General features: G+C 42.2%; 2 protein-coding genes across 8 annotated transcripts in view; both read right to left on the bottom strand.

The window, feature by feature from the left end:
* The window catches only part of LOC147329773 (receptor-type tyrosine-protein phosphatase gamma-like), a 407,188-nt gene that overhangs the window by 206,850 nt on the left and 174,164 nt on the right, over positions 1-26,174 (bottom strand). The window lies entirely within an intron of this gene.
* On the bottom strand, positions 20,121-21,236 carry LOC147329776 (uncharacterized). The gene is made up of 3 exons (XM_086291109.1): positions 20,918-21,236; positions 20,324-20,784; positions 20,121-20,145 (listed from the first exon to the last, which is right to left on the bottom strand). The coding sequence occupies exons 1-3, from the start codon at positions 21,188-21,190 to the stop codon at positions 20,121-20,123; spliced, it is 759 nt and encodes a 252-aa protein (XP_086147235.1). The 5' UTR covers positions 21,191-21,236.

Genomic DNA, 26,174 nt, shown 5'->3' with positions numbered 1-26,174 from the left:
CCACAAATGTTGTCCTTACCACTTGACAAGCTCATGTCTTTGTTAATGGACACATCCATTAAAACAAACAGGGGTTACAAATTCCAATGAGTTCTGAGTTAAGCGCAGTGAAGTCGGATTTCAGATATAATAGCAAGTTTGAACTGAAAACCACATTAAACTCCAATCTCACTTCATTTCTGCTTAATGACTTGGTATTCAACACTATTTAGCTGCTAGTGCACTGTGTGACATGATAAAGTGCAGCTTTTCAGATGAAGATAATAGTAAAACTAATAAAAAGTGTTTTTGTCATGGTTGTCTGTCTCCACGGCTATCTCACTCAGGGTCATGTTTGTTACTGTTTCTCTCTCCATCTAGCTCCTCTCCACCTGGGTGGAAATCACTGCAGGAAGGGCTGGGTTTAAAAAATCGATTTCCCCAATTTCAATCAATTTCGATTGAAATAATGCAATATCGATTCATTAAATCCTGAATCAACTTTTAAATATAAATGTATTTTGCCAGAAATGCCAGGATCTCAGGTTAAAACTCACAAAACTGTTTCAACAACCTCCAATCAACTAAAACAGTAAATGATTAAAGAGCAAGTAAATGGATTCCTCAAAAATATGTAAACAAAGCGTGTATCCCCCTGTCCCGTCAGGTGCTGAAAGCCCACATCTCACAAACATCTCACAGATTCTGAAGCTGCAGGTTTCTTCACTCTCTGACCAAAATTCACTAAACCAGCAGCAAAAGAAGATCAAGACTTCACATTTGATAAACACTGTCGTTCCCTCTTACTTTGGCGATTTTGTTTCCATCACAATAAAACTCAGTGTACTTCAAGACCAGTTTACCATAAAAATGTCTATATTTGGCATTATTCACTTGCTTTTTACGCACCAGTCTACCGTTGTGTACAGCGTTGTTGCCCACAAAATGACCTCCAACAAGAAACCCTCATTTCTGCTATTCAACACTGAAGAAATTTAAACTCATAACAAATTATGACAAATTGCAAAACTATAAACTGTGTCTTTAATAAAACCTCTGTAACTTCACTTCAGCAGCATCAGGTAATGTTCATACAGGGAGTGCAGAATTATTAGGCAGATGAGTATTTTGTCCACATCATCCTCTTCATGCATGTTGTCTTACTCCAAGCTGTATAGGCTCAAAAGCCTACTACCAATTAAGCATATTAGGTGATGTGCATCTCTGTAATGAGAAGGGGTGTGGTCTAATGACATCAACACCCTATATCAGGTGTGCATAATTATTAGGCAACGTCCTTTCCTTTGGCAAAATGGGTCAAAAGAAGGACTTGACAGGCTCAGAAAAGTCAAAAATAGTGAGATATCTTGCAGAGGGATGCAGCAGTCTCAAAATTGCAAAGCTTCTGAAGCGTGATCATCGAACAATCAAGCGTTTCATTCAAAATAGTCAACAGGGTCGCAAGAAGCGTGTGGAAAAACCAAGGTGCAACATAACTGCCCATGAACTGAGAAAAGTCAAGCGTGCAGCTGCCAAGATGCCACTTGCCACCAGTTTGTTTTTTGTTAAGTTGCCTAATAATTATGCACAGTAATAGTCACCTGCACACACAGATATCCCCCTAAAATAGCTCAAACTAAAAACAAACTAAAAACTACTTCCAAAAACATTCAGCTTTGATATTAATGAGTTTTTTGGGTTCATTGAGAACATGGTTGTTGTTCAATAATAAAATTATTCCTCAAAAATACAACTTGCCTAATAATTCTGCACTCTCTGTATGCTGATTCATGGTTTTCTTCAGATTCTGTTCTACAGCAGGAAGTTAAGGGTTTTCAGAGTTTATTTAGATTATGCTTCAAAATATCTGTCCCAGTAAGTACCTGGCATGGCTGCCAGGGTTTGCTTCTATGTTCCTACAATCATACAGAGTATGACTTTATGACTGATTTGTCTTACTCACATACACTAACAAACAACAATACAATACAATACAATTTTATTTATATAGCACATTTAAAAAACCACAGGTATGCCAAAGTGCTTCACAGAATGAGTTAAGAGCAATAATAAATACAAATATAAAATACAAAATACAAATAAAATATACTAACAGGCGGGTGACATAACTAACCAATAATACACCAGGCATAGTAGGCACCAGTGAAGTCCACACACAATGCTGAAGGTTAAAACATTATAAACATTAACAAAGTGATAAAGATAAGTTCCAGTACACTAAAAATGTGGGCTCTAGGAGGCGGGCAAAGCAAGACTAAACAAATAAGTTTTTAATCGAGATTTAAAAGATTGAATTGAATCAGACGCCCGAATAGCTAGGGGGAGGTTATTCCAGAGGTAGGGTGTGACAGCGGCGAATGCGCGGTCACCTCTGGTCTTGAGCCGAGATCTAGGTCTTAAAGCACCTGGGAGTTATGGAGCACTGAGATCGGCCAATAAAACTAACGTATCTACCACACCCACACACAGATCCACTGGTTACTATGGATGTACAAATATAAATGTGTGAACATTTGTCCGCAAGTAAGGTGGCAGATTGTAATTTGGTGAATGAGAGCAGGGAGTCAAGCCCTTCAAATGCGAGTAAGCTGCATGTACTAATTTGTGATTTCCCATGAACAGGTCTCCAGGGTAAAGGCAGCAATCATTAACAAAGTCTGGAGTACATTATTCCAAAATGCACATTCCTCAGTCACCCTGCTGCACATGGAGAAATACAAGACTAAGCTGATTTATATTGGCTGTAACAGTATACCTTGAGTAAAGTAACAAGACAACAGCTCCTGCTGGTGAAAAGAAGATCACTGTCTCTGCATTAAAAAGCTGAGAAAGACAGGAATATGAAACAAGAAGAATAGTGATTTTTTTTCTTACCACTGATCCTTAATAACATGCAGGAGAAATCTGCATGACACCCATGGTGATGAATTACTTTAACCAGTTAAATATGCATTAAGCATAATCCCTGCACAATCAAGCACTAGTTGTCATGAGTGCAGGGTTCAATCACAGTGAGCTGATTTCCTGACAGTGAGATTGTGAGCTTCAGAGTCAGTACATCTCACAAAGCATTTAGTAAATATTTGGTGACAGTCTTGCATGAATAGCTGGGATGTTGTCTGACATACTGCCATATAGAAATTGCCAATTTTTCCAGATGGAGTTTCTAATTCAGCATGTTCAACTGTGGTGGGATGTACTAGAGAGATACTTACAAACAGTTCATAGGGGGTTTGGGCTGTCACTTACACTGAGCATTTGGCAAGGCAGAGATGGCTCTGTCCTGTCGTAGCTAAGTAATTGTGTGGTTTGGTGGAAAGGTTTAACATCCATCCATTCTTTACTGCTTATTTGTTGTAAATTTTCAAAAAGTGCCTCAGAAGAATGTGAACATGATGTCAACAATTTCTGTGAAGCCTAAAAGTGGGCCTTTGAAAAAAAATACCTGCGTGTTTGATTACATGTAGGGGTCCATTCGAGACAGACAGCCATAGAAACAAATATACAATAAAACGAAATGTGAAATATCCTTGATTTAAGTTCAAAATAACAGTTTTATCAATGCAATAAAGTTTTGGTTTGGGGGTCCGTATGGAGGCCAAAACATAAACAAAAAAGTAGAAAACTCTTGCCTTGGAGACTAAACTTTCCTGAGCAGCAGCAATTGAGCATGTCACTTATTACTGTGTAGACAATCTGCCTGCCTTTGTCTCAGGATGCCTTCTCTCTGCAGACTGAATGAATATCTAGCAGATGGCAGATCCTCCTTGGAGAGAAAATGACTTATGTGATGGCTAACCTGAGCTGGATAAAGAAGTAAACACAATAGGATCCACCAGCTGGTTAGTGCACCAGAGACTCCGAAAAACAAGTTTGTGTGCTAGCAGAAATTTCTAATTGATTTGTATTCCCCTGACACACCAGCTGCTGATACCAGTGTAGTGAAACCAAGTCTCAGCCTTCATCTGAGGTAGACTGCTGATTTTGAAGAGCAACAAAATGGTTTATTGTAATGTCACAACTTAGAATTACCAACCAGTGTTAGTTGAGGCCAAGGTGATGACCTACACTAACACTCTAGAGCAGGGGTGTCCAACTCCAGGCCTCGAGGGCTGGTGTCCTTCGATAACACCCAGGGTCAGCACACCTGAATTAGGGCTGCTCGATTATGGCAAAAATGATAATCACGATTATTTTCACTGAAATTGAGATCACGATTATTTGACGATATTTATTTAACCCTTTAAGACCTACTATAGAACCAAGTCCACCAGAGCTTATATTATTTTTTTACATGCTGTAGTGCCATTTGTGGGAGCATTTCAAGTTGCTATACATCAATACAACTGTTATAGCCCATATTTTAATAATATGTATGCATTAAGTCCATAGTAATTACATAAATTGCAAAAAAGTGCAATAAACTACAAAAAAAATTGAAAATCGCTTTTGTTTTGTTTACATATATTTCTACTTGGAGAAATTTAAGAGGCTTATCCCTCAAAACTTTAAATACAATAAAGTTGCAAAAAATAGTTTCCCACCACAGGAAATTAATTTTGAGTGTCTTCATAGTTTTATTTTGGAGCTACACCAATTTTTATATACTGCAGGAAAAACAAAAAACAATCCTATGATGCAAATTTGCAAAGAAAACAGCAGGTGCATCATTTCACTGTGGGAAGTGTTACGAACAGCTGATGGATCGGCAAAGCGTGTTTCTGGAATATTATGTTTTTGTTCCTGCAAGCGCTTTTTATGCAGTTTTTGCAAAGCTATATGTGGAACGAAACCGTGACCGAGGACAAGCTGATGGCATCAGATGTAAGTACAACTCCTCCGGTTTCATATGCAAAACAAATTATTGCGCTAGCTTACACGGTTCAGGTTCTACAGGGATTTAACAATAGTTACGCAAAACGGAGCGTGCTGCTCTGACCGGCTTTAAAGGGTTAACAATGACTTTAAAAAATAATATAACATAGTGTGCAACACCACTGAAGTTTTTTTTTTTTAACTCTTTTCAACCAACGGCAGTCACTCTCCAAATAACTTCTGCTTAGCTTTCCGAGCTTCCCTCGGGTCCTCTTAATCAGCGGTCGCCAACCTTTTTTGCGCCACGGACGGTTTATGCCCGACAATATTTTCACGGACCGGCCTTTAAGGTGTCGCGGATAAATGAGGGAGGGGCTAATAATCGGCTCAGTCATTTCTAATGATCGTTGAAAGCCCAGATCGTAATCGTGATTAAAATTCGATTAATTGAGCAGCCCTAACCTGAATCACATGATTAGTTCTTTACCAGGCTTCTGGAGAACTTCAGGACATTTTTAGGAGGTCATTAAGCCATTTAAATCAGCTGTGTTGGATCAAGGACACATCTAAAGCCTGCAGGACTCCGGCCCTCGAGGCCTGGAGTTCGACACCTGTGCTGTAGAGTATCTCGTTAGACTCCAGGTTTCTAAGATTTTTAGAGCTGAGTACAATAAGCTCAGTTTAATCTGAATTTAGAAGGCAGGAAATAACTGGTCATCCAGGTCTTTATGTCTAAAGACATACCTGCAGATTAACTCACTGTGTGTCTCATCTGGCTTCATGGATAGATAAAGCTGAGTAAATCTGCATTATATTTAAGATTCACACTCTGATCAATAGTAGGACTTCTTTGAGCAGTCTTATGGGAATGGAGTCTAATAAGACACATTCATGATTTAGCGGAAGTGATTATTGAAATTTACTCAGAAAGATCAATTAGAGAGACGAAATAAATATTAAGAGGATTGAAGGTAGCTGTATGTAACGATTGATCCATTAGATGTTTATGAATACTGTCCCCTGTAAAAGTTAACATTTTGTTTGTGAAGAAATTCATGGAGTTATTACTAGTTAAGGTTAATAGAATGCTGGCTCAGGAAGAAGAAGGTACCATGTCGAAAGGTGAGACTCACTGCAGCCAGTAAAAAGTCTAAATAAAGTCTGAATAAATCCAGAAATACACACAATTCTTTAGCCCAATCTCTCAGCTTTACAGTAGTGGTATAGCTACTACATTCAGTTCATTTTTTTTAATTTGTGAAAATGTCACATTTTGCCAAAATACAGCACTGTCATGACCTTCCTGGTCTGATTCAACTTTGTATCTGTTTCTCTCCTCCTGGACCTGTGAGTGTTTGTGTGCACGATTTAATCATGCCTTTGTTTACAGAGGAGGAGTCCCTCCCATGCACCTGGTGTTGATGAGCACACTCGTGTCTCACCTTCTGATTCTTCTGAAAGACTTTGTTACACGGACAGTGGGCAGTTGACATTCTTTACTGGAACTTACCATTATTCTCTTTTGTGTAGGAAAATCATCTTCCAAGACAGAGGTCTGAGCAGAATGTTGTTTGCACCCCAAAGATGTTTGCCTCTACATATTACTGGAATATTATTATTTGTTCTAAATAAAGTTGAACTTTTATTCCAAGAGTCTAGTATTTATGTCCAGCTTCCCTATCACAGACAGAACAAAGACCACTAAGATGGAGCTCAGTTGGAAAGACACAAATAGATGTTTTGGGACAACAGTGCCGTGCTTCAAAAGCTCACATAGATGTATGTCTTATTCACGGCTGGAGTCTATGCCAGCTGCCATAGGGTGAGAAGCAGGGTACACCCTGACACAAGGCTAACAAATGACCATTCACACTCACATTTACACCTGTGGGGAATTTAGAATCACCAAGTAACCTAACCCCACTAAGTGCATGTCTTTGGACTGTCAGTGGAAGCACGAGTACCTGCTGACCACTAACCACACCACGCCACATACAACTTCAGTCGACCTACTCCGGGGAGCCATCTGGCCTAGCCTACCTCCAGTTTTTAAGCAGTGCTTCACTCTCTACATTTACTAACTTAAAAAGTTATAGATCAAAGTCGTTCTGTCTCGAAACGTTTGTTAAAAAATGGAAAAGGAATAACAAACAATAAGAGGAGGAGAGGGACAGGTGCTGCTAGGGCGAGACAGACGTCTCTCACTGAGTCCATTAGTGCTGCAGGCAGGCAAGGTGTTCAAATAGCACAACTTCAAGTTTTTTTTTTATTTCTATATGATAATTCTGCATTATTAAGCAATAAGAACAAGTAGTCTGATGTCCTGTAATCATTATGAAGCTCTATTATTACAATTACATAATACAATTCTATATTGTATTATGAAATACAATGAAACATTAAGTTTTTGTACAGAGTATCAGTATCGGATCAGTGTCGTCGATACCACCCTGAATATTACTTGGTATCGGATCGGAAAGGAAATCAGTGGTACCGCACATGACTACTGCTTACATATGACAACGTTTCCACATAAAAGGGATTAAACCTAATTCTTTGATCCCCATGATAGAACAGAGAAAACCTAAAACCCTAAAAAAAATAAATTCTTTATTCAATCATCTTCCAGAAGAGAGAGCCCTGCACAGCCCAAAGCCGGTTGCAGAATCTCTAACATTAGAAGCCAAAAATGTGTCTCATAAAGGCGTTATTTTGGTCCTTTACACGGCACACATAGTTTCGATAAAAACAACTCCTTCTGTGTTACTAGTTCCGCTTTTTCTGTCTGGTTTCCTGTTCTTAATATTGCCCCTGCAGCTCTACACTAAACTTCCTGTTTTTCAGTCTGGCTGAGCACTTGGTTTGTGAGTCAAAGTTGGCCTTGCTTTACAGGCCTTTATTATTAAAATATATAAAACAATATAATCAGAAATTAAGCACTAAGAATATATATTTATTCCGTAACAAAGGGGAGACTGAATTCTCAGGAGCATCCTAGCTGTACATAAGACTCACTGAAGATCATTTTGAAACTTAAGTACAGCAGTCAAGCACAGGATTTGTTTACTAGTTGCAATTTATTTGTCTTTATATATTTTCTTTGTCTCTCTTTTTATTCGTAGTTCTAGTCTAGTAAATGTTTCAGTGTATTCAGGAATTTGAACTTGAGTATTTCTTGGGAATGGAACAAAATAAAGAAAAAACCTGATGCAGTCTTGTGCAACTACCAACTGCCTTCCCAATGATTTACTCCTCAGAGAAAATCAAGAGTAAGACGAACATGTAACCAGAGGATGTATGCCTCAGTCTTGATGTGACCAATGAAACCAGCAGACAATGGGACTTGAATTGGTATTCTACAGAGCCCTGCTGCACTCTGGTTATGGTGAGGGGACTGGAAGAAGACAGATGAAATATGCAATATATGAAATATAAATACATACCAACTGTATGTTGGACTACCATTAATATTCATGTCCAACAAAGACTTCTCAGAGTTCATGTATCAATGTGTAAGAAAAACAGGCAGGAACAGAGCAACCTGGCAGTCATTCGATTTGATCTCAAATGTAACCTACGGGGACATCACCCTCCTAAATAGCTGAAACCAAACTAATCCCAATAAGCATTTGCAAAGACTGGTGTTGCCTGTAACCTGACACAGTAAATTTATTCAGCCTGTTAGCTCTAGTCCCCTGGAGCCTGTTTCCAATCAGTATATGTGCACCTTCACTGACAATAAGGTATTGACTGAAATAAATTATAGACCTATTTACTTAATGAGTTTGGTCAACCTACTCGAACAATAATAGAACAGTAATTATGGTGATGCGAATCAGAAACCTCCAAGCTACTATTTATTGTACATGTACATTTGAGTACAAGCTATACTCAGGTTTTCTTACTATTAGAACTAGAGACATGATTGGCAACTTAATGAAGTAAAACTATAAACTACTTGCTCTGAGATTCATCACATATATAAAATAGGGAAGAATCCTTTGTTAACAAAGTGAATTTGATGAATCCATGTCCCGTTGCAGTTACTAGACATTGATGATCTACTGGATTATGGGAACTAAGACTAAGAAAATACTATTTAAATCTAAACACTATTACATTCAATCACAAAATTCAGTTTGACTTTAAAGACCATTAAAGGCCCATGTGCAGTCTCTAACAAGACTGGCTGGAAGGGTTACTGATGACTGCATGAATTTAGACTGCCAGCAGTGCAATGGCAAAACATGCAGGTCTCTACCCTCAACTACAGTTTGTGGTCCTGTAACGAAGGGTCAAAGCTGTAAGATACTAATGCTCCTGTGATTTTGATCTCAAAGTTCAAGGCAAAATTATTTCCCTGATGAAGGAATAAAGACAAATGGCCTGTATTTGTATAGCGCTTCACTTAGTCCCTAAGGACCCCAAAGCGCTTCACACTACATTCAGTCATCCACCCATTCACACACACACTGGTGATGGCAGCTACATTGTAGCCACACCCACCCTGGGGCACACTGACAGAGGCGAGGCTGCCAGACACTGGCGCCACCGGGCCCTCTGACCACCACCAGCAGGCAAACACGGGGTTAGTATCTTGCCCAAGGATATTTGTCATGCAGCCAGGAGGCAGCCTGGGATCGAACCACCGACCTTCTGATTAGTGGCGGACCTGCTCTGCCACCTGAGCTACAGCCACCCAACAAAGACCAAAGCAATGTGTATTTAGTCAGTACAAAGGTTGGGCAAGGTGTGGAACGTACACTAATCTCAAAAAAGGGATTGCATGGTTCTGCTACTTGTAAGATAAGCTTAGTGCTACAGACATTGTATTGAAAAGAAATTCAGTAATATGGTAATAAAACCTTTATTTTCTACAGTGATGATTTCAGAGGGGCAAACCAGTAGTGATTGCAGGGATAATGAGGCACCCAGGTACAAACATATTCCTTTTCAAATCAAAAGATACACACTATAGAAAAAAAGCAGGACTGAGCAACTCATTGTGTATTACTTAACTGTAAATTGTATATGAAGAGCCGAGTGCATTGTAAAAATATAGTAAAAAAAATTAAATAAATGGGGACGTCTGGTTAGCAGATGGAGTAGACAGATGTGTGGGCGACTTGCTCCAGCTTAAATTCGATTGTTTTATATAATAAAAAACTGGTTACTGATGTAAAGGGGAAAAAATGAAACAGCAAAAAAGGGAAACAGAAGTGCAAGAGGCAAATATTATAAACAAACCATGCCAAAATATCAAGAGAAAAGCAGCATGACTTCGAAAACCAGCGAAGTAGCACCACAAGCTAACTCCAGTCTACCTGAAATGCCAGGACTGGCATAACATAGAGCAACCTTCTGGAATTCATAGAAGAGCTCAAGTCTAAACTCAAACAGGATAATGACTGTTAGGTTTTGTATTGTTGATTGTCATTTATGCTTAGAAATATTTACCCACATATGCTTAGAAGTGTATAATCATTTGTAGATTGAAAGAATGTCTCATCCTAGGAGGTCTGTAACGGCTCTGTGTAGCATGAAGGGGGAGTGTGTTCACTCCTCTACAGAGTGTTCTGGCATAGATCACACACCTCCTAGGAGAGGTCGTATCTTCTCTTGCTGATATATGGTTTAGCAAACACACGTATATCTGTTTAAGTATAAGAGCCCTTTGTTCAGATAGATCTGCTAGACGCCTGGCACCAGCTAGCACCAGAGTCTTCACAGGGTCACACCTTGACCTCACACACACACACACACACACACACACACACACACACACACACACACACACACACACACACACACACAGAGTATTCTTTGTTCACATGTATACCTATGTAGACGTCATATGTTAATGAACCTATGCATATTCATGTAACCTCAATAAAAGGAGTGCTATGGGGAGCCTGGCTGAGAGTCTGACGGTGGTCAAGTGGTGGAACGACACTCGGCCCCAGCCAGGTCTCCCTCATGCATGAGTAAAACAGAGAACTTTGCCTACTCGTGTCTTGCTTTGCAGTGTAATTATATTGTCCTCAACGTTCCAGCGGATAGGTACAAGCTACAAACCTATCAATGACCAACTCAGAAACACTATGGACTCAAGAGATAAGCAGCAAGTTGGATATGCTCACTGAGTAAGCACAGGAGCTGAAGGAACAAGCAGGAGGAATGGCCAGTTAAGGCTTCTGAAGCTCTGACAACAATCCTACAGCAGGAGAAGAAGATGCAGCAAAAACTCAAAGACTTGGGGTCCAGGTCTAGGACAAATAACATAACATCTGCATTTTTGGAGTGGCTGATGTCACGGTCGCAGTGGCTGACCGTATGGAGAGTGTGTGGAGGACTCAGGCGCAGACACTGGCGAAGACATGAAACTGAGTTTCGAACGAAAAGCGAGCCTTTATTTTGGCTGAAGACACGGGGTTCAAACAAGGCAGAATCACAGTGTAGAGAACTAAACTGGGGAACTAATACTATGATAAATTATGAAGACACGGAAAGCTATGGCTAAGAATACAAAAGACTGGGCATGAAAACATGGAGGGTGGGAACACAGACTGCATGAAACACAGAGACTAAATACACATGAGGGATGATCAGGGGAAGTGGAAACACATGAACCTAAAGACAGGACCGGAGAAGTGAAACTAAATACACTGACAGTGGACACAGACTTTCAAAGTAAAACAGGGAACATGGAGATTAGACATGACATGAACTTAACATAACCACACAGACATGACGCATGACAGGTAGTCGCACAAACCAGAGAGACTGAGTACAGGGAGATGACATAAACAACTAAGAAACAATGGGCTAAACAGCACCCTAGAAATTAACTAGACAAACTAAGCTAAAGCATAAATGAATACAAAAGATACGTAAAACTCAACACTGGGTCACACGACCCAGGACCATGACAGCTGAAGGCGCTGCTGTGTGCTTTGTGTGGGAGCTTTCACAGCAGGAAATACCAATGACTGAGGAGGTCAATCCAAAAGTCCAGCGGGCCCATGCTCTCTTGCCCCTAAACCAAGACCCAAGGCTCCTCCATGCCTCCTCATTATCAAGGGTGTATAGTGTTAGGGATGCACTGATACCACTTTTTTGGAAACGAGTACGAGTACTTCCATTTCAGTACTCGCCGATACCGAGTACTTAATAAAAACATGATTTAAATTTACAGGTAACAGCTTTAGTCCTATAATTTAACAAAAACAAAACAAAACAAGGGACTGGTTTGGAATTAAGAACATTTATTTAAAATGAATAATGAATAAATATGAATGAAATAAATAATTATGAAAAAAAATTTAAACAGTGACAGTGCAACTCAAGTATTGTTTTCAGTTTATTGCAAACTCTGCCGCTTTGGACAACACAAGGGGTATTAATAAACATCTTTGCCATTTAGTGCACAATATTTGAATAAACCAACAACATCCACCAACATAGAACTGTGGCAGTCAGTGCAACTGAGGTAGGCATTAACATCAAGTCTAAGATGACTCACTTAATGGAGAGAAAAAGTGAGTGGCAGGTTTTTTTTTAAGAAAAGTAGCTTTTCTGCATTATCAGCAGTCAGACTGTTTCTGTTTTCATCTATAATGTGTGACACTGAGCTGAAAAGCCTTTCACTTTCCACACTGCTACATGGGGCTGAGAGGTATTTCCTCGTCTGTTTCTCTGTTTAGAAGTCTCACTAGCACAGTCACAGCTGGGATGACATCAGAGGCTAGTGCGTCGTAGCTGCTCACTTTTTTAGTTAGTTCCTCAAAGGGGGCGAGGATGGCAACAGTCGTCTCCATAAGAGCCCATTGGTGAGCGGTGAGATAGTCAGGGAGTTCATGCTCGGACACCCCCAGCCCTCGCTTTTGCTCAATGAGGGACTGGAGCATGTAATACGTGCTGTTCCCGCGCGTCTGTACGTCCTGCTGCAGTCTCTTTATTGGCTGGTTGAGCTGTCCCTGAATGTCCTCGAGGCGGGAGTAGGCTAAGGCGGAATGTTTAAAATGCCCAACTATTTTCCGTCCCACTGCTATAGCATCAGCTATGCTCCTCTGTGCTAATAAGCGTGGGTAAATAAGTGTGGGTAAACTCTTTGTACTCGTTGTCGTGTTGGGATTTTGGTGCTTGATTAAATTACTTGTGTTAAATGCGCTACCTTTAGAGCCCCCTCTGGACAATTTCGCTGAGCACAATTTGCAGTCCGCCTTTGTTTTCGCGTCTTCGTTCACTTTGAAATAGTTCCACACAGCTGACATGTCTCGCCTCGCTTTCTCCCCGCTCTGAGCTGCAGCCGGGGCCTGGGGGCGGGCACTCGGCGCCTGTGATTAACCCCTTACATGCCGCTCAAACATAGACAGGTCTCAGACCGTGGTATCGGTCCTCGGTATCGGGGGACTTTTAACGAATACGAGTACTTTAGAAAATGTGGTATCGAGGCCGATACCCGATACCGGTATCGGTGCATCCCTATATAGTGTGATGTGAGATGTTGTCCAACAGGGATGACAGCTTAGCCACCTCTCCTGACACCACACCCTGAACCCACTACTCCAACCCTCCCCTGAACCCTGAGCCACAAACCAGACCCTGCCACACGGTGATTTTAAAAATTCAGATAACTTATAATTGTTTTACTGTCATACTATTTATCAGATGCATTTATTCATTAATTTGGTGCTTTTTTATATTCTTCTATCTGAAATAACAGGAAAGTGATTAAAAAAAAATTCTCTTCTGTCCTTGATGATTGCTGCACCCAATCGTGGAGGGCTTATAGGAATTGTAAAGGAGGAAAAAGTGGTAACTTCTTGTAAACTACATGAGTGATTGGACATGATCATTACCATTTATTGCATCGAGTATGGTGGACAGTTCTTAAGTGATCTGCGCATGATGTTACATGCAAAACCTCTATACAAGCAAATTCCACTGCAGATCACCAAAATAAGTGTTATTTATTCAAACTGATATCCAAGGTCTACAAGTAAGCTGTGTTAGATGAATTAGAGACATATTATCATTATAAGTTGCTGTCAGCTGCATAATGTCTCTGCTAAGTATCCACTAAAATGGCGGACAGAGGACAGAGAAAACCAACCATTCAGTCTGTCCCCGACACCCCCATACCCGCCACCACCCCCTATCCCTTTCAATTACAAATTGAAATTTTGTGACTCTTTTGCAAAAGTCAAAGTACAAAATATATGTTTTTGTGAACTGAGAAGTGAGCACTTGTATTCACTGATTTGACGGGTTGTAATCACAGAGTTGTGGCTGTGAGTAGTAAAAGAAAAAATAAATATGAGTAAAATTTGAATAACAAGGTTGCAGCTCTTAGTATATTTTTGTTATCGTGTAACGTGGAGTGAAGAAAGATTAAAGTCCCCATGGCTGCCCCTTGCCATCACAGCTGAAGGGATAAAAGGACTTGACACTCAGCCTTATATGTTAAAATGTGTTGAAAATAGTCAGAGATGGTAGAGACTCTGTAGTCTGAGTAGTTAAAATGTCTGTTCTAATCTCTAGATTTTGTGTGTTGTTGAGGTTTAAATTTATCATCTCAAATGTATGCTGATGACTTTGCTTTATATAAGAAAGGCCTAACTCTGAGTACACTCTGTGCCAAAAAGTCCTGACAGGAAACTGCATGCTTTTGCAGCTACACTGAACAAAAATATAAACGCAACACTTTTGTTTTTGCTCCCATTCCCCATGGGATGGACGTAGAGACCTAAAATTAATTCCAGATACACAATATAACCATCCCTCCCAAACAGTGGTCACAAATCAGTCCAAATGTGTGGTAGTGGGCACATCTGCTATATTGAGATAATCCATCCCACCTCACAGGTGTGCCACATCAGGATGCTGATCTGACATCATGAGTAGTGCACAGGTGTACCTCAGACTGCCCACAACAAAAGGCCACCCTGGAATGTGCAGTTTTGTCTCACAGCAAAATGCCACAGATGCCACAAGCAATGAGGGAGCGTGCAATTGGCATGCTGACAGCAGGAATGTCAACCAGATCTGTCGCCCGTGCATTGAATGTTCATTTCTCAACCATAAGCCGTCTCCACAGGCGTTTCAGAGAATATGGCAGCACATCCAACCGGCCTCACAACCGCAGACCTCGTGTAACCACACCAGCCCAGGACCTCCACATCCAGCAGGTTCACCTCCAAGATCGTCTGAGACCAGCCACCCAGACAGCTGCTGGAACAATTGGTTTGCACAACCAAACAATTTCTGCACAAACTGTCAGAAACCGTCTCAGGGACGCTCAACTGCATGCCCGTCGTCCTCATCGGGGTCTTGACCTGACTCCAGCTCGTCGCCGTAACAGACTTGTGTGGGCAAATGCTCACATTCGATGGCGTCTGGCACGTTGGAGAGGTGTGCGTTTCACGGATGAATCATGGTTCACATTGTTCAGGGCAGATGGCAGCTGAGAATGTCCCAGTTCTTGCATGGCCAGCATACTCACCGGACATGTCACCCATTGAGCATGTTCGGGATGTGCTTGACCGGCGTATACGACAGCGTGTACCAGTTCCCACGAATATCCAACAACCTCGCACAGCCATTGAAGTGGAGTGGACCAACATTCCACAGGCCACAATTGACAATCTGATAGACTCCATGCGACGATGTGTTGCACTGCATGAGGCAAATGGTGGTCACACCAGATACTGACCGGTTCTGGGTCCCCAGACCCCCAATAGCGCAAAAAACTGCACATTCCAGGGTGGCCTTTTGTTGTGGGCAGTCTGAGGCACACCTGTGCACTACTCATGATGTCAGATCAGCATCCTGATGTGGCACACCTGTGAGGTGGGATGGATTATCTCAATATAGCAGATGTGCCCACTACCACACATTTGGACTGATTTGTGACCACTGTTTGGGAGGGATGGTTATATTGTGTATCTGGAATGAATTTTAGGTCTCTACATCCATCCCATGGAGAATGGGAGCAAAAACAATAGTGTTGCGTTTATATTTTTGTTCAGTGTAGAATCAAGTGAAAGTGAAACCAACTAGGCTGTTTGATGCACACTAGAGAGCAAGTATATAAATACCTAGGCTTCCGTTTGTGCTTCAGACCTGGGGTTGTGTGCTGTGTGCTCAGGTCTCCATATCCTGGATATGTAAAATAAAGATCACAAGTAAAAGACCACTTTTGAGCCGTGTCTTTTTGGCCCTAAAGAATCCGAAAGAACCGGAATTACAGTTTTTGCCCGTTGCTTGAACACTACAAACCAACGGGGTGGCTGTAGCTCAGGTGGCAGAGCAGGTCAGCCACTAATCAGAAGGTCGGTGGTTCGATCCCAGGCTGCATCCTGGCTGCATGCCAAATATCCTTGGGCAAGATACTAACCTTGTTTGCCTACTGGTGGTGGTCAGAGGGCCCGGTGGCGCCAGTGTCCGGCAGCCTCGCCTCTGTCAGTGCGCCCCAGGGCAGCTGTGGCTACAATGTAGCTTGCTATCGCCAGTGTGTGAATGTGTGTGTGAATGGGTGGATGACTGAATGTAGTGTAAAGCGCTTTGGGGTCCTATGGACTAGAAAAGCGTTATACAAATGCAGGCCATTTACCATTTACCATAAACCCATGCTTAGACTAAAGTAACACAACTTGAAGCTTGTGTCACCATACCTCAAACACATGTACTCATACCTTAAACAAAAGCGCTGCTTTGCACCCTAGTTGCAATTATGCAACACACATGGTCCTGCATACTACACTCTATTTCATACATAAGACACTTCGTTCACAAAATGCCATTTGGAAAACACATGTATCCAAAATGCAAAACACATCGGGTAATTGCAACCACTCAAATACACACCTGAAGGCACTTACTTGCAAAACTGAACACCAATTAGCCAACTACAAAAAGCCCTCAGTTCAGCCAATTCAAGAACTTTGCAAGCATGGATGGAGGGAGAGCAGGAGGAGGAGGAATTCGAAGAGGCCATGCACAGACCCATATTTCCGATGATATAAGAGCAACTTTGGTGGACCATGTCATCAACCACGGACTGGCTATGAGGGAAGCTGGGCAGAGAGTCCACCCACATCAAAGCTGCTTCACAGTGGCATCTGTAATACAGTTTTTCTGAATGCTTAAACCCTAACTGTGATTCTTACAGCACAATTTCTAAAACTATTGATACTTATAGCAAAACCACTCACTGAGTTTGCAAAACTAAAAGCACAAACACTGCTTTGCGCTTAGTTTGCCATTTTGTACCACACACTTTGCAAACCTGTAGCTACAATCCACTGCACAGCACTCTTTTTGCAGAACTGTAAACACAACTCACTGATTTACACTCAATTCCCAAATGATCAACGCACTCCTAGCAAAACTATACACATGTACGGACATTATTTACACTATTTTGCCAACTGTCTGGCACACTGTCACATGTGAAAGCTTTTTTAGTTTAATAATTAGTTCACTTTGCAATCAGCCTAAGCACTATAATACAGGTAAGCTCTGTGTATGGAGTACAATGTAGGGAGCAGGAAGAGTGAGAAGTAGAGGAGGCCGAGGAAGAGGACGTGGAGGTGAAGAAGTAGGATGAAGAGGACAACAAGGACAAGGAGGACCAAGAGGAGGACGAGGAGGGGGAGAGGAGGATGAGGAGGGGGGAGAGGAAGAATAGGAAGAGTAAGAAATAGAAATTGCTGATGACATCAGAGCTACAATAGTGGACCATGTAATCAACCGTGGAATGTCCCTGAGGGTAGCTGGCCAACGGGTCCAGCCTAACTCGAGCCGCTACACTGTAGCAAGAAACCTAGGATCACTGGACTAAATGACTACAGACCCGTGGCTCTGACATCTGTGGTCATGAAGTCTTTTGAGCGCCTAGTTCTCTCCCATCTCAGGACCCTCACGGCCCCCCTCCTGGACCCCCTGCAGTTTGCATATAGAGGTCTGTAGATGACGCCATCAACATGGCCCTACACTTCATCCTGCAGCATCTGGACTCCCCAGGAACCTACGCCAGGATCCTGTTTGTGGACTTCAGCTCTGCCTTCAACACCATCCTTCCAGACCATCTCCGAGACAAGCTTTCCCAGATGAATGTGCCTGATCCCATCTGCCGGTGGATCACTGACTTCCTGACGGACAGGAAGCAGCATGTGAGGCTGGGAAAGAATGTCTCGGACTCCCGGACCATCAGCACCGGCTCCCCTCAGGGCTGTGTTCTTTCTCCTCTGCTCTTCTCCCTGTACACCAACTGCTGCACCTCCACCCACCAGTCTGTCAAGCTAATCAAGTTTGCAGATGACACCACCGTTATTGGACTCATCTCGGACGGGGACGAGTCTGCCTACAGGAGGGAGGTTGAACGTCTGGTGTCCTGGTGCAGCCACAACAACCTGGTGCTGAATGCCCAGAAGACAGTGGAGATTATTGTGGACTTCAGGAAGCACACAGCCCCACTCCCCCCCATCATCCTGACTGACACCCCCATCACCTCTGTGGACTCATTCCGCTTCCTGGGTACCACCATCACCCAGGACCTGAAGTGGGAGCCCACCATCACCTCCGTCATCAAGAAAGCCCAGCAGAGGATGTACTTCCTGAGGCAGCTGAAGAAATTCAACCTGCCAACACGGACGATGATGCAGTTCTACACTGCAATCATCAAGTCCATCCTCACCTCCTCCATCACCGTGTGGTACGCTGGAGCCACTATCAGGGACAAACAGAGACTGCAGCGTGTTGTGCGCTCTGCTGAGAAGGTGATTGGCTGCAGACTCCCATCTTTGCAGGACCTGTACACCTCCAGGACACTGGGGCGTGCAGCTCGGATCTCAGCTGACCCTTCTCACCCTGGACACAGTCTGTTTGACCTGCTCCCCTCAGGCAGGAGGCTCCGGTCCATTCGCACCAGAACCTCTCGCCATAAGAACAGTTTCTTCCCCTCTGCTGTTGGACACATGAACAATAACCGTATGACTGTACCCGCCACTAACACATGACCCTACGCTGTGTTCACTGCATCATTCTATGTTTGGCACTGATCACCACCTGCACTCATGTATATATCTTTCAACGTAGCACTCTTAATTCTCATTCTCATGTATATATCTCATGTATATCTCATGCACATATCTTTCCACGTAGCACTTTTAATTCTTATCCCTACTTTTATTTTTTTCCATGTCTATTTAAGTGCTATTTATGACAGCACGTTTGCACTGAAGCACCGCAGCAATTTCCTAATGTTGTAAACCTGCTCAACATTTGGCAATAAACCCCATTCTGATTCTGATTCTGATAAGGACATCTTGAAATGAGAATCGGTTAGTACAGTCACTTCGCACAAAGATTTGTAGCACTGCCATATGCCAATGAGAAACACACCAATACCATTGATGTAAAAATACTGAAATTGTTACTTTACAGAATTGCTAGATGACCAGATGCTGGGGGCAGAGGAAGCATGTTCACTGCAGACCAAGTAACCCATATAGTCATTATGGCGATTGCAAATAATCCTATACTTGGAAATAAACACTTGTGTTTGTTTTGATGTGTTTGAATAAACACCAGTACTTGAAGTTTGGATCCCTCTATGCTTACGGATCTATGACAGAAGTATGAGCTCAAACTGACATAGCCTACCTTGTGCACAGAGAAAGCAAAAGCCAGATGTGTTTTGTATTCATACCATCAGTGTGTAGTTGGTGCATTGTGTGCCTAGTAGATGATGGCTTGTGTTAACTGTTTGATACGGAAACACCATTTTTACGAAGGTGTGAAGAGTTACAGTTTTTCTCAAATGCTAAAACACATGTCACAAACGTTACCACCAGGTCCCCCAATGTCCAAACACAACACCCTTCTCTAAAGCTACATAAACACAACCACACCTTCCCACTGCAAAACTCAAACTCCCACACCAAGAGAGCAGCTCGAAGTTGTCAAAACTGTAAACACTATACACAGCATTACACACTACAGCAAAACAATTGAAAACACAATGCTCAATTTGTGAGAAGGTTCTTTGGTTCATAACTGCCAATGCATATTTTTATAAACTGTACAGTAACGGATCGTCATAGAACCCTGCAGAGGATTAGGCATTTAGATTTGTGAGTTTCGCATGAAGACTATAAATCTATAAAAACATCCTGCATGTACGTACACTACTGTAACACAACTCAATGCAAAAACAGAATCTATCGCACACAACAGTACTCTCGGAAACATGATCAGGGTGTGAAGTCTTTTTTTATTGTCTACACGGTCCTTTTACAGTATTACACACAGTCACTGTGCGGCATCATGTCGCCGAGCTGCATTGGGCCACATCACCTCATCCACATCACAGGCTATATTGTCCCTTGCTAGGCACCGCGGGAAAAACGCCCTGGAATGGCGAATCCATCCCTGGAAGGCCTCCACTGGGATGTCAGCACAGGCCAGCTCCATTGCCCGTACAAGGTTCTCTCTTGTGTATGGCTGTCTGTCATACACCTTCCATCTCCATGATGAGAAGAACTCCTCTATAGGGTTCAGGAAAGGGGAGTAGGGTGGCAGACAGATGTTTAAAAAGTGGTCACTGTTGGTGGTGAACCACTCTCTGATTTGGTGTGTTTTGTGGAAGCGGACGTTGTCCCAAATGATCACATACATGTGATGTGCTAGCCTAGGATGGTGTTGTTGACGGTCCAGGATGATGTCTTTTAGCTCCTCTAGGAAGATGAGGAGACGTTGGGTGTTGTAAGACCCAAGGACAAGCCCCTCCATACCCATAGCTGCACAAAGAGTAATATTACCCCCCCGTTGGCCAGGAACCTCATAGATGGCTCTTTGGCCAATGATGTTACGGCCTCTTCGCCTTTGTTTCGGGAGGTTGAAGCCAGCCTCATCCAGGAAGAGGTACTCATGGGGTCTGGCCATCGCGTCCAACTGCATTATCCTCTGTGAACATGGAAAAGCGTACAGGTGTTCAGAACGGTCAATCAGGTAGCACAGTATTGTCCAGAAGTAATGTAGGCCACTAAGCAACACAGTATGTCCACTAACTGTACTGTGGACATGGATGTATACGTACTTGCACATACTCGTAACGTTGTTCTATGTGTCGCGCAGAGTTGCGCTCAAAGGGAACCCTGTAGACCTGTTTCATCCTCATCTGTTGGCGCCGGAGAACTCGGTCTATTGTGGACACGCTGACAGCATCAATGTTCTCAAAGTTTACATTATCTGCAATGACTTTGTCTCTGATCTCTCGGAGTCTAATGCAGTTGTTCTCACGGACCATATCTGCAATGAGGGTTTCTTGTGCCGCTGTGAATATGGCAACCCTCCCACCTCTATGTGGCATTCTTTCAGCTCTAAAGAAAGAAACATGTGTTGCCAATTGACTGATTTATATGTAAAACTACATGTAAAGTAACAGACCACTTTCACAGGCCTGTAAAACTGTAGTGTGACAAAGAAAGCAATAGCGTACTACACCTGTTGTGTTGTCTAAATGCCTTGATAGTGGTGGCCACGGTGAACCTACTCAGGTTTGGATGTACTCTTCGTCCCGCTTCAGCCATTGTCATGCCATGGACAATGACATGATCAATTACTGTTGCTCGCATATCATCTGTTATGATGGTGCGAGGTTGTCTTCTTCTCCCACCTGGACCTTCTCCTCTCTCTTGTTGGCCTCCTTCTCTTCCTCCTCTACTCCGAACTCCTCTTCTTCTTAGGCCTTCACCTCTTCCTCCTCTGATCTCAACACCTCTTCCTCCTCTGATCTCAACCCCTCTTCCTCTTTGGCCTGCAGCTCTTCACCTTCCGCACGCTCGAATGCCTTCATCCATTGTGATTGTTTGGCATCTTCACCAAACTATGCTTTTATAGGTGGGGTCACATCATTAGCAACAGGTGTCTTCAATTTTGAGTCGTTGTGTGTAGTGACTGACGCCAGGTGTGTTCCCTGTGTTCAAAGATTGGTGACTGTGGCAAGCATTTTGCATCACATGGGCTTTCATTTGAGAATATGAGCAGAGTTGTTTTGCAACATGTGTTTTAGCAAGGAAAAATGTGTTTAGATTTATGAGTACAGAGGGTTGTGTTTTGTGAATTGTGTCTTCATGTGACATGTGTTTATGGTACTGGAATAGTGGCTACATTTAGTAAATGTGTTTAGACTACTGGTCATTTGGGTTACAGGATTGGCTTTTGTGTTTTAACATTTGAGAAAAACTGCAATCTAGCTGTGTTTGCTTTTGCAAGAGAACTACAATGTTTTGATTATTGGGTGACAGGTTTTCTTATTTGTGTGAAGAGTTTTGCAAAATTAGCCAATAGTTACAAAAAATGTGCTTAAGCAATCAGAAAAAACTGTAAGAACATTCCAACTAGGAAACAGGTCTGTCTTCACCTCTCTACCTTCTACTCTACTCAGATGGTTTTTATAGCACTGTTCTACAGTATATCACCATATCAAGTGTACAGGGTATTGCAGGGTGCTAATGCTCCTTTTGCAGCCAAAGTGGTAGTTTCTGTGAAACATACCATGATTACTTATATTGAAGTACAGTGTTGTACAGTGGATGATACAGTATATACAGTAAAGTACTGTAAGACAAATAAGCAAAGCGATGACAATATGTGGTTGTATTTCTCTAGAATGACTCGAAGACCTTCTGGGGTGGGACGCCAACGCCTGTTCACACAACAGCAGGAACTTGCCGTTGTGGACCTAGTGAGGGCAGACAATGCCATTCGTCTCCACCAGCTACGAAAGCAAATACTTGCAGACAGGCGAGTGTTCAACAACATAAACCATGTGAGCATCACCACCATCAGACGCATCTTGGGAAAACTCAGTACCACATGAATCCATCCTGAGAGCTACACAGGTACCTGTGTGATGGGTGAGGGTTCTGTATGTGTAGCACTGTAGTACAGTAATATGTTCTCTTTGTTTTACAGAGAATCTTGGCCATGGATGGAGCTGCACAGCCTCATGAATTCATTTTCATTGATGAAGCTGGATTCGACCTGTGCAAAACAAGATGACGGGTCGTAATGTAACTGGCCAAAGGCCAATTGTGCACGTCCCAGGGCAGCGCGGGGGAAACATCACATTGTGTGCCGCCATAAGCCTTCGAGGGCTTCTGCACCATCATGCAAAACTAGGTCCATACAATAGCCAACATATACTCACATTTCTAGATGCTCTCCATGATATAGTTGTACAGAACAGATCAGCCCAGGTTTGTGGTGATATGGGATCATGTCAGTTTCCATCGGGCTGCTCTGGTCCAGGCCTGGTTCTCCAACCACAGCCAACTTGAAGTGGTATACTTGCCCCCTTACTCACCATTTTTAAACCCTATAGAGGAATTTTTTTCGGCTTGGAGATGGCGTGTATATGACCGCCAACCACATGCCCGCATGCCTCTTCTGCAGGCAATGGAACAGGCCTGCGGCGACATTCAGGTGACAGCAATCCATGGATGGTTTCGACATGCAAGAGGATATTTTCCCCGGTGCCCAGCGGGAGAAGACATTGCTTGCGATGTTGATGAGGTCCTGTGGCCAGACCCCAACAGACGGCGGGATCCATGAGCCCACTTATGCACAATTGTCATAATGTTTTGTGTTTACAGTATAGTGTTTTTTCTATTACTGTATTATGTTGTTCTTTTGTTTTTTTTGCTTTATCTGAATTCATGGTACTGCAATGTACAATATTGAGTAGGCCTATTTGCGTTTTTGGTTGTTTGAAAATATGCCTTCTGAATAAACAATGAAAATCAAAGACTGCAGTGTTTTATATGAAGTAGACTAGTGTGTTCCCCCTGATCTGTAAGTGTTTGCATGTGATGCAGGTATGTGTCATTTTGTCAACAGAGTTACATTTTGACAAAGGAATGTTAGGTTTCGACAGCAGAGTTTAGGTTTTGAGAGTAGAGTTTCAGTTTGGCACAGATGTGAATGGTATATTTCCCAGGGTTGTGTCATGTTTACTTGTGTTTAGAGTTTTGGCACAATGAGCGAAGTTTTGCAAAATGTGTTCAAGCAACGGACAAAAACTGTAATAATGTGTAGACATGATCCATCATCAAACTTTTTATTCGTGTTTGAGAAGATGAGAACTGTGTCACTAATCTGTCATTATACTTTTGAACATGAAAAATAGTGTTAAATGTTGTAAGGGTTAAACACAGAATTATGATCCAGAGAGAAATTTGCTGACAGTTAAATATGTTCAATATTGATCAGAACATAATCAGTTAAATATAAAGATGTTTGGGTAAAATGATGAATAAGAATAAAAGTAAGAAAAGAAAATAATGATTCGAGAGACAGGCCTAACTCAGGCCCAGCTGACAGCCTGTGTAGAAATGGCCTTGAGTGAGTGAGTGAGTGTGTGAATGAGTGAGCGTGCACAGGAAACTACACTCTGATCTCTGAATGAAACAACACAAGTGCAAAAACAACTGCACCTCACTGATTCCTTTATTATTGCTCTTCTCTTGATGACATTTCACATATTATCAGTTCAGCTTTTTTCTTCATTCTGATTCAAGCTGCTGATTATTCCACTCGGGTCTGAATTGATAAGGGGGCCAACCAAGTTATTGCTTTCCTCATACACAGTTATTGCTTTCTGGTCTTCCCTGGCTGGGCCTGCTGAGTCCGCACAGAAAGAACCAAATAACACTGACAGAGGATGTGAACAACATTTTCACACATCAGCAGAAGGCTTTGACCAGCACAGGGGTAAATTAACACACACCATCTGTAGACACAATACACAGTCCATATAGTTACTGTAGTTCTTTACAGAATACGCTGTGCAGGTTTCACCTCAGTCTGTATATGAGAGTGAACAGTGTTTACATTGTTACAGTGTTTGAGATTTATACCATGTGTCATGGTTCTGGGTTTTTTTACCCAGCATTCTGAGTTTGGTGACTTTTGTGTTATAATGTTCTAGTTTTTATAGTTATTGAGTTTAGGCTTCAGCTGGTTCTATGTTGTTGAGTTCTGTTTCCCCGTTTAGTGGTATGTTTAAGTTTCTCCTCACTATGTTGTTCATATTGCCGTGTCTTCAGTGTGTGAGTCTGTCATGTCCCCTGTGTTTAAGTCTCAAATTGTTTGACGTGAAGCTGCTGTTCCTTTCAGTGAGACAACTGCCATCACTTTTCAGTATGAAGTTCTTGAATTATTTAAAAATGTCTTGCACACAAAACCCCCAAATTCTGTCCATTTAAGTGATTAAGATGGCTAGAGCATACTACTTCATTGACAGAGTGGATGAAGAAAACTCTACATCCCCAAAGTTGGATATTGTCACTGAATGCTGTTCTCTTTAAATCTCATATAATTCTGCAGCTCTCAGTGATTTGAGAGTGTTTCCAATTCCAGCAATGATGATCTTCTAAATTTGTGAGATGCCATTTCCTCTCCAGCTTATGAGTTATCTGATTTAAGGTGTGCATTCGAGAATTATACCAGGGAGTCAAGTACTTGTGATTTGAGGCTTTCTTTTCTACTGGAGCTCCAGAGTCGTACGTACTAAGGAGGAAGAATTATTAACAAGATGATCAACCCCTGTTGGAGTAGCGTTCAGATAGCTGCTCTGCTATGTGTTGGTACAGGGCATTGAAGATGATAACAGTGGGTGGATTATATTCTTAAACTTAGTTACAGCGCTTTCAGAAAGACATCTACTTTGATAAAGTCTACTCTCCACCGCTGTGTAATCAATTATTGTAAAAGTAAATGTTATCAGGAAATGATCAGACAGGAGAGGGTTTTCAGGAAACACTGTTAAATGTTCAGTTTCTATGCCATATGTTAAAACAAGATCTAGAGTGTGATTAAAGTGGTGGGTGGGTTCTTTTACATTTTGAGAGAAACCAACTGAGTTGGTCACGTATCACTTTTACGTGTTGAGGCTGTCATTTTTAGCATCTACATGGGTGATAATAACAAATATTACAATTTTTTTTAAGTTTTCCAGTTAGGCTGGACAAAGCTAAAAATCAGGCTTTCATCAGATTTGCCTTATGTTTAAGTAATTCTTTGCTTATTTTCTGTCTGTTTGCGAGCTGACACAGTCTCTGAGGGGATGAGGTTTTGGGTGGGGGGGGGGGGGGGTAGCAGGAGGGGAGAAGCTGCAGAGAGGCGTGTAAGACTGCAGCTCTGCTTCCTGGTCCCAAGCACCAGGCACACCATTTTTTTTCTTGTGACATTACCAATAAGTCTGATGTGTCACATGGCCCTCTTCCTATTGAAAAAACAAAAGTTGTATCCAAGATGGCCGACTTCTAAATGGCCACCATGGTCACCACCCA

The sequence above is a fragment of the Aulonocara sp. 'chitande type north' Nkhata Bay genome, linkage group LG5, assembly GCF_057382095.1.
Source record: "Aulonocara sp. 'chitande type north' Nkhata Bay isolate Kocher_YH1m ecotype deep benthic linkage group LG5, A_spYH_male_GT1.1, whole genome shotgun sequence".
Lineage (NCBI taxonomy): Eukaryota > Metazoa > Chordata > Actinopteri > Cichliformes > Cichlidae > Aulonocara > Aulonocara sp. 'chitande type north' Nkhata Bay.
Note: the sequence above shows the minus strand (reverse complement) of the source record. Positions and strands in the feature narration are given on the sequence as shown.

What these genes read in the sequence shown, in the direction of transcription:
- LOC147329776 (XM_086291109.1), bottom strand. Translation starts at nt 21,190, where the DNA reads ATGCCACATAGAGGTGGGAGGGTTGCCATATTCACAGCGGCACAAGAA. An exon ending in AACGTTACGAGTATGTGCAA is followed by an intron (nt 20,785 to 20,917) that starts GTACGTATACAT and finishes CCATGTTCACAG; the next exon opens with AGGATAATGCAGTTGGACGC. An exon ending in TGGAAGGTGTATGACAGACA is followed by an intron (nt 20,146 to 20,323) that starts GCCATACACAAG and finishes GCTCGGCGACAT; the next exon opens with GATGCCGCACAGTGACTGTG.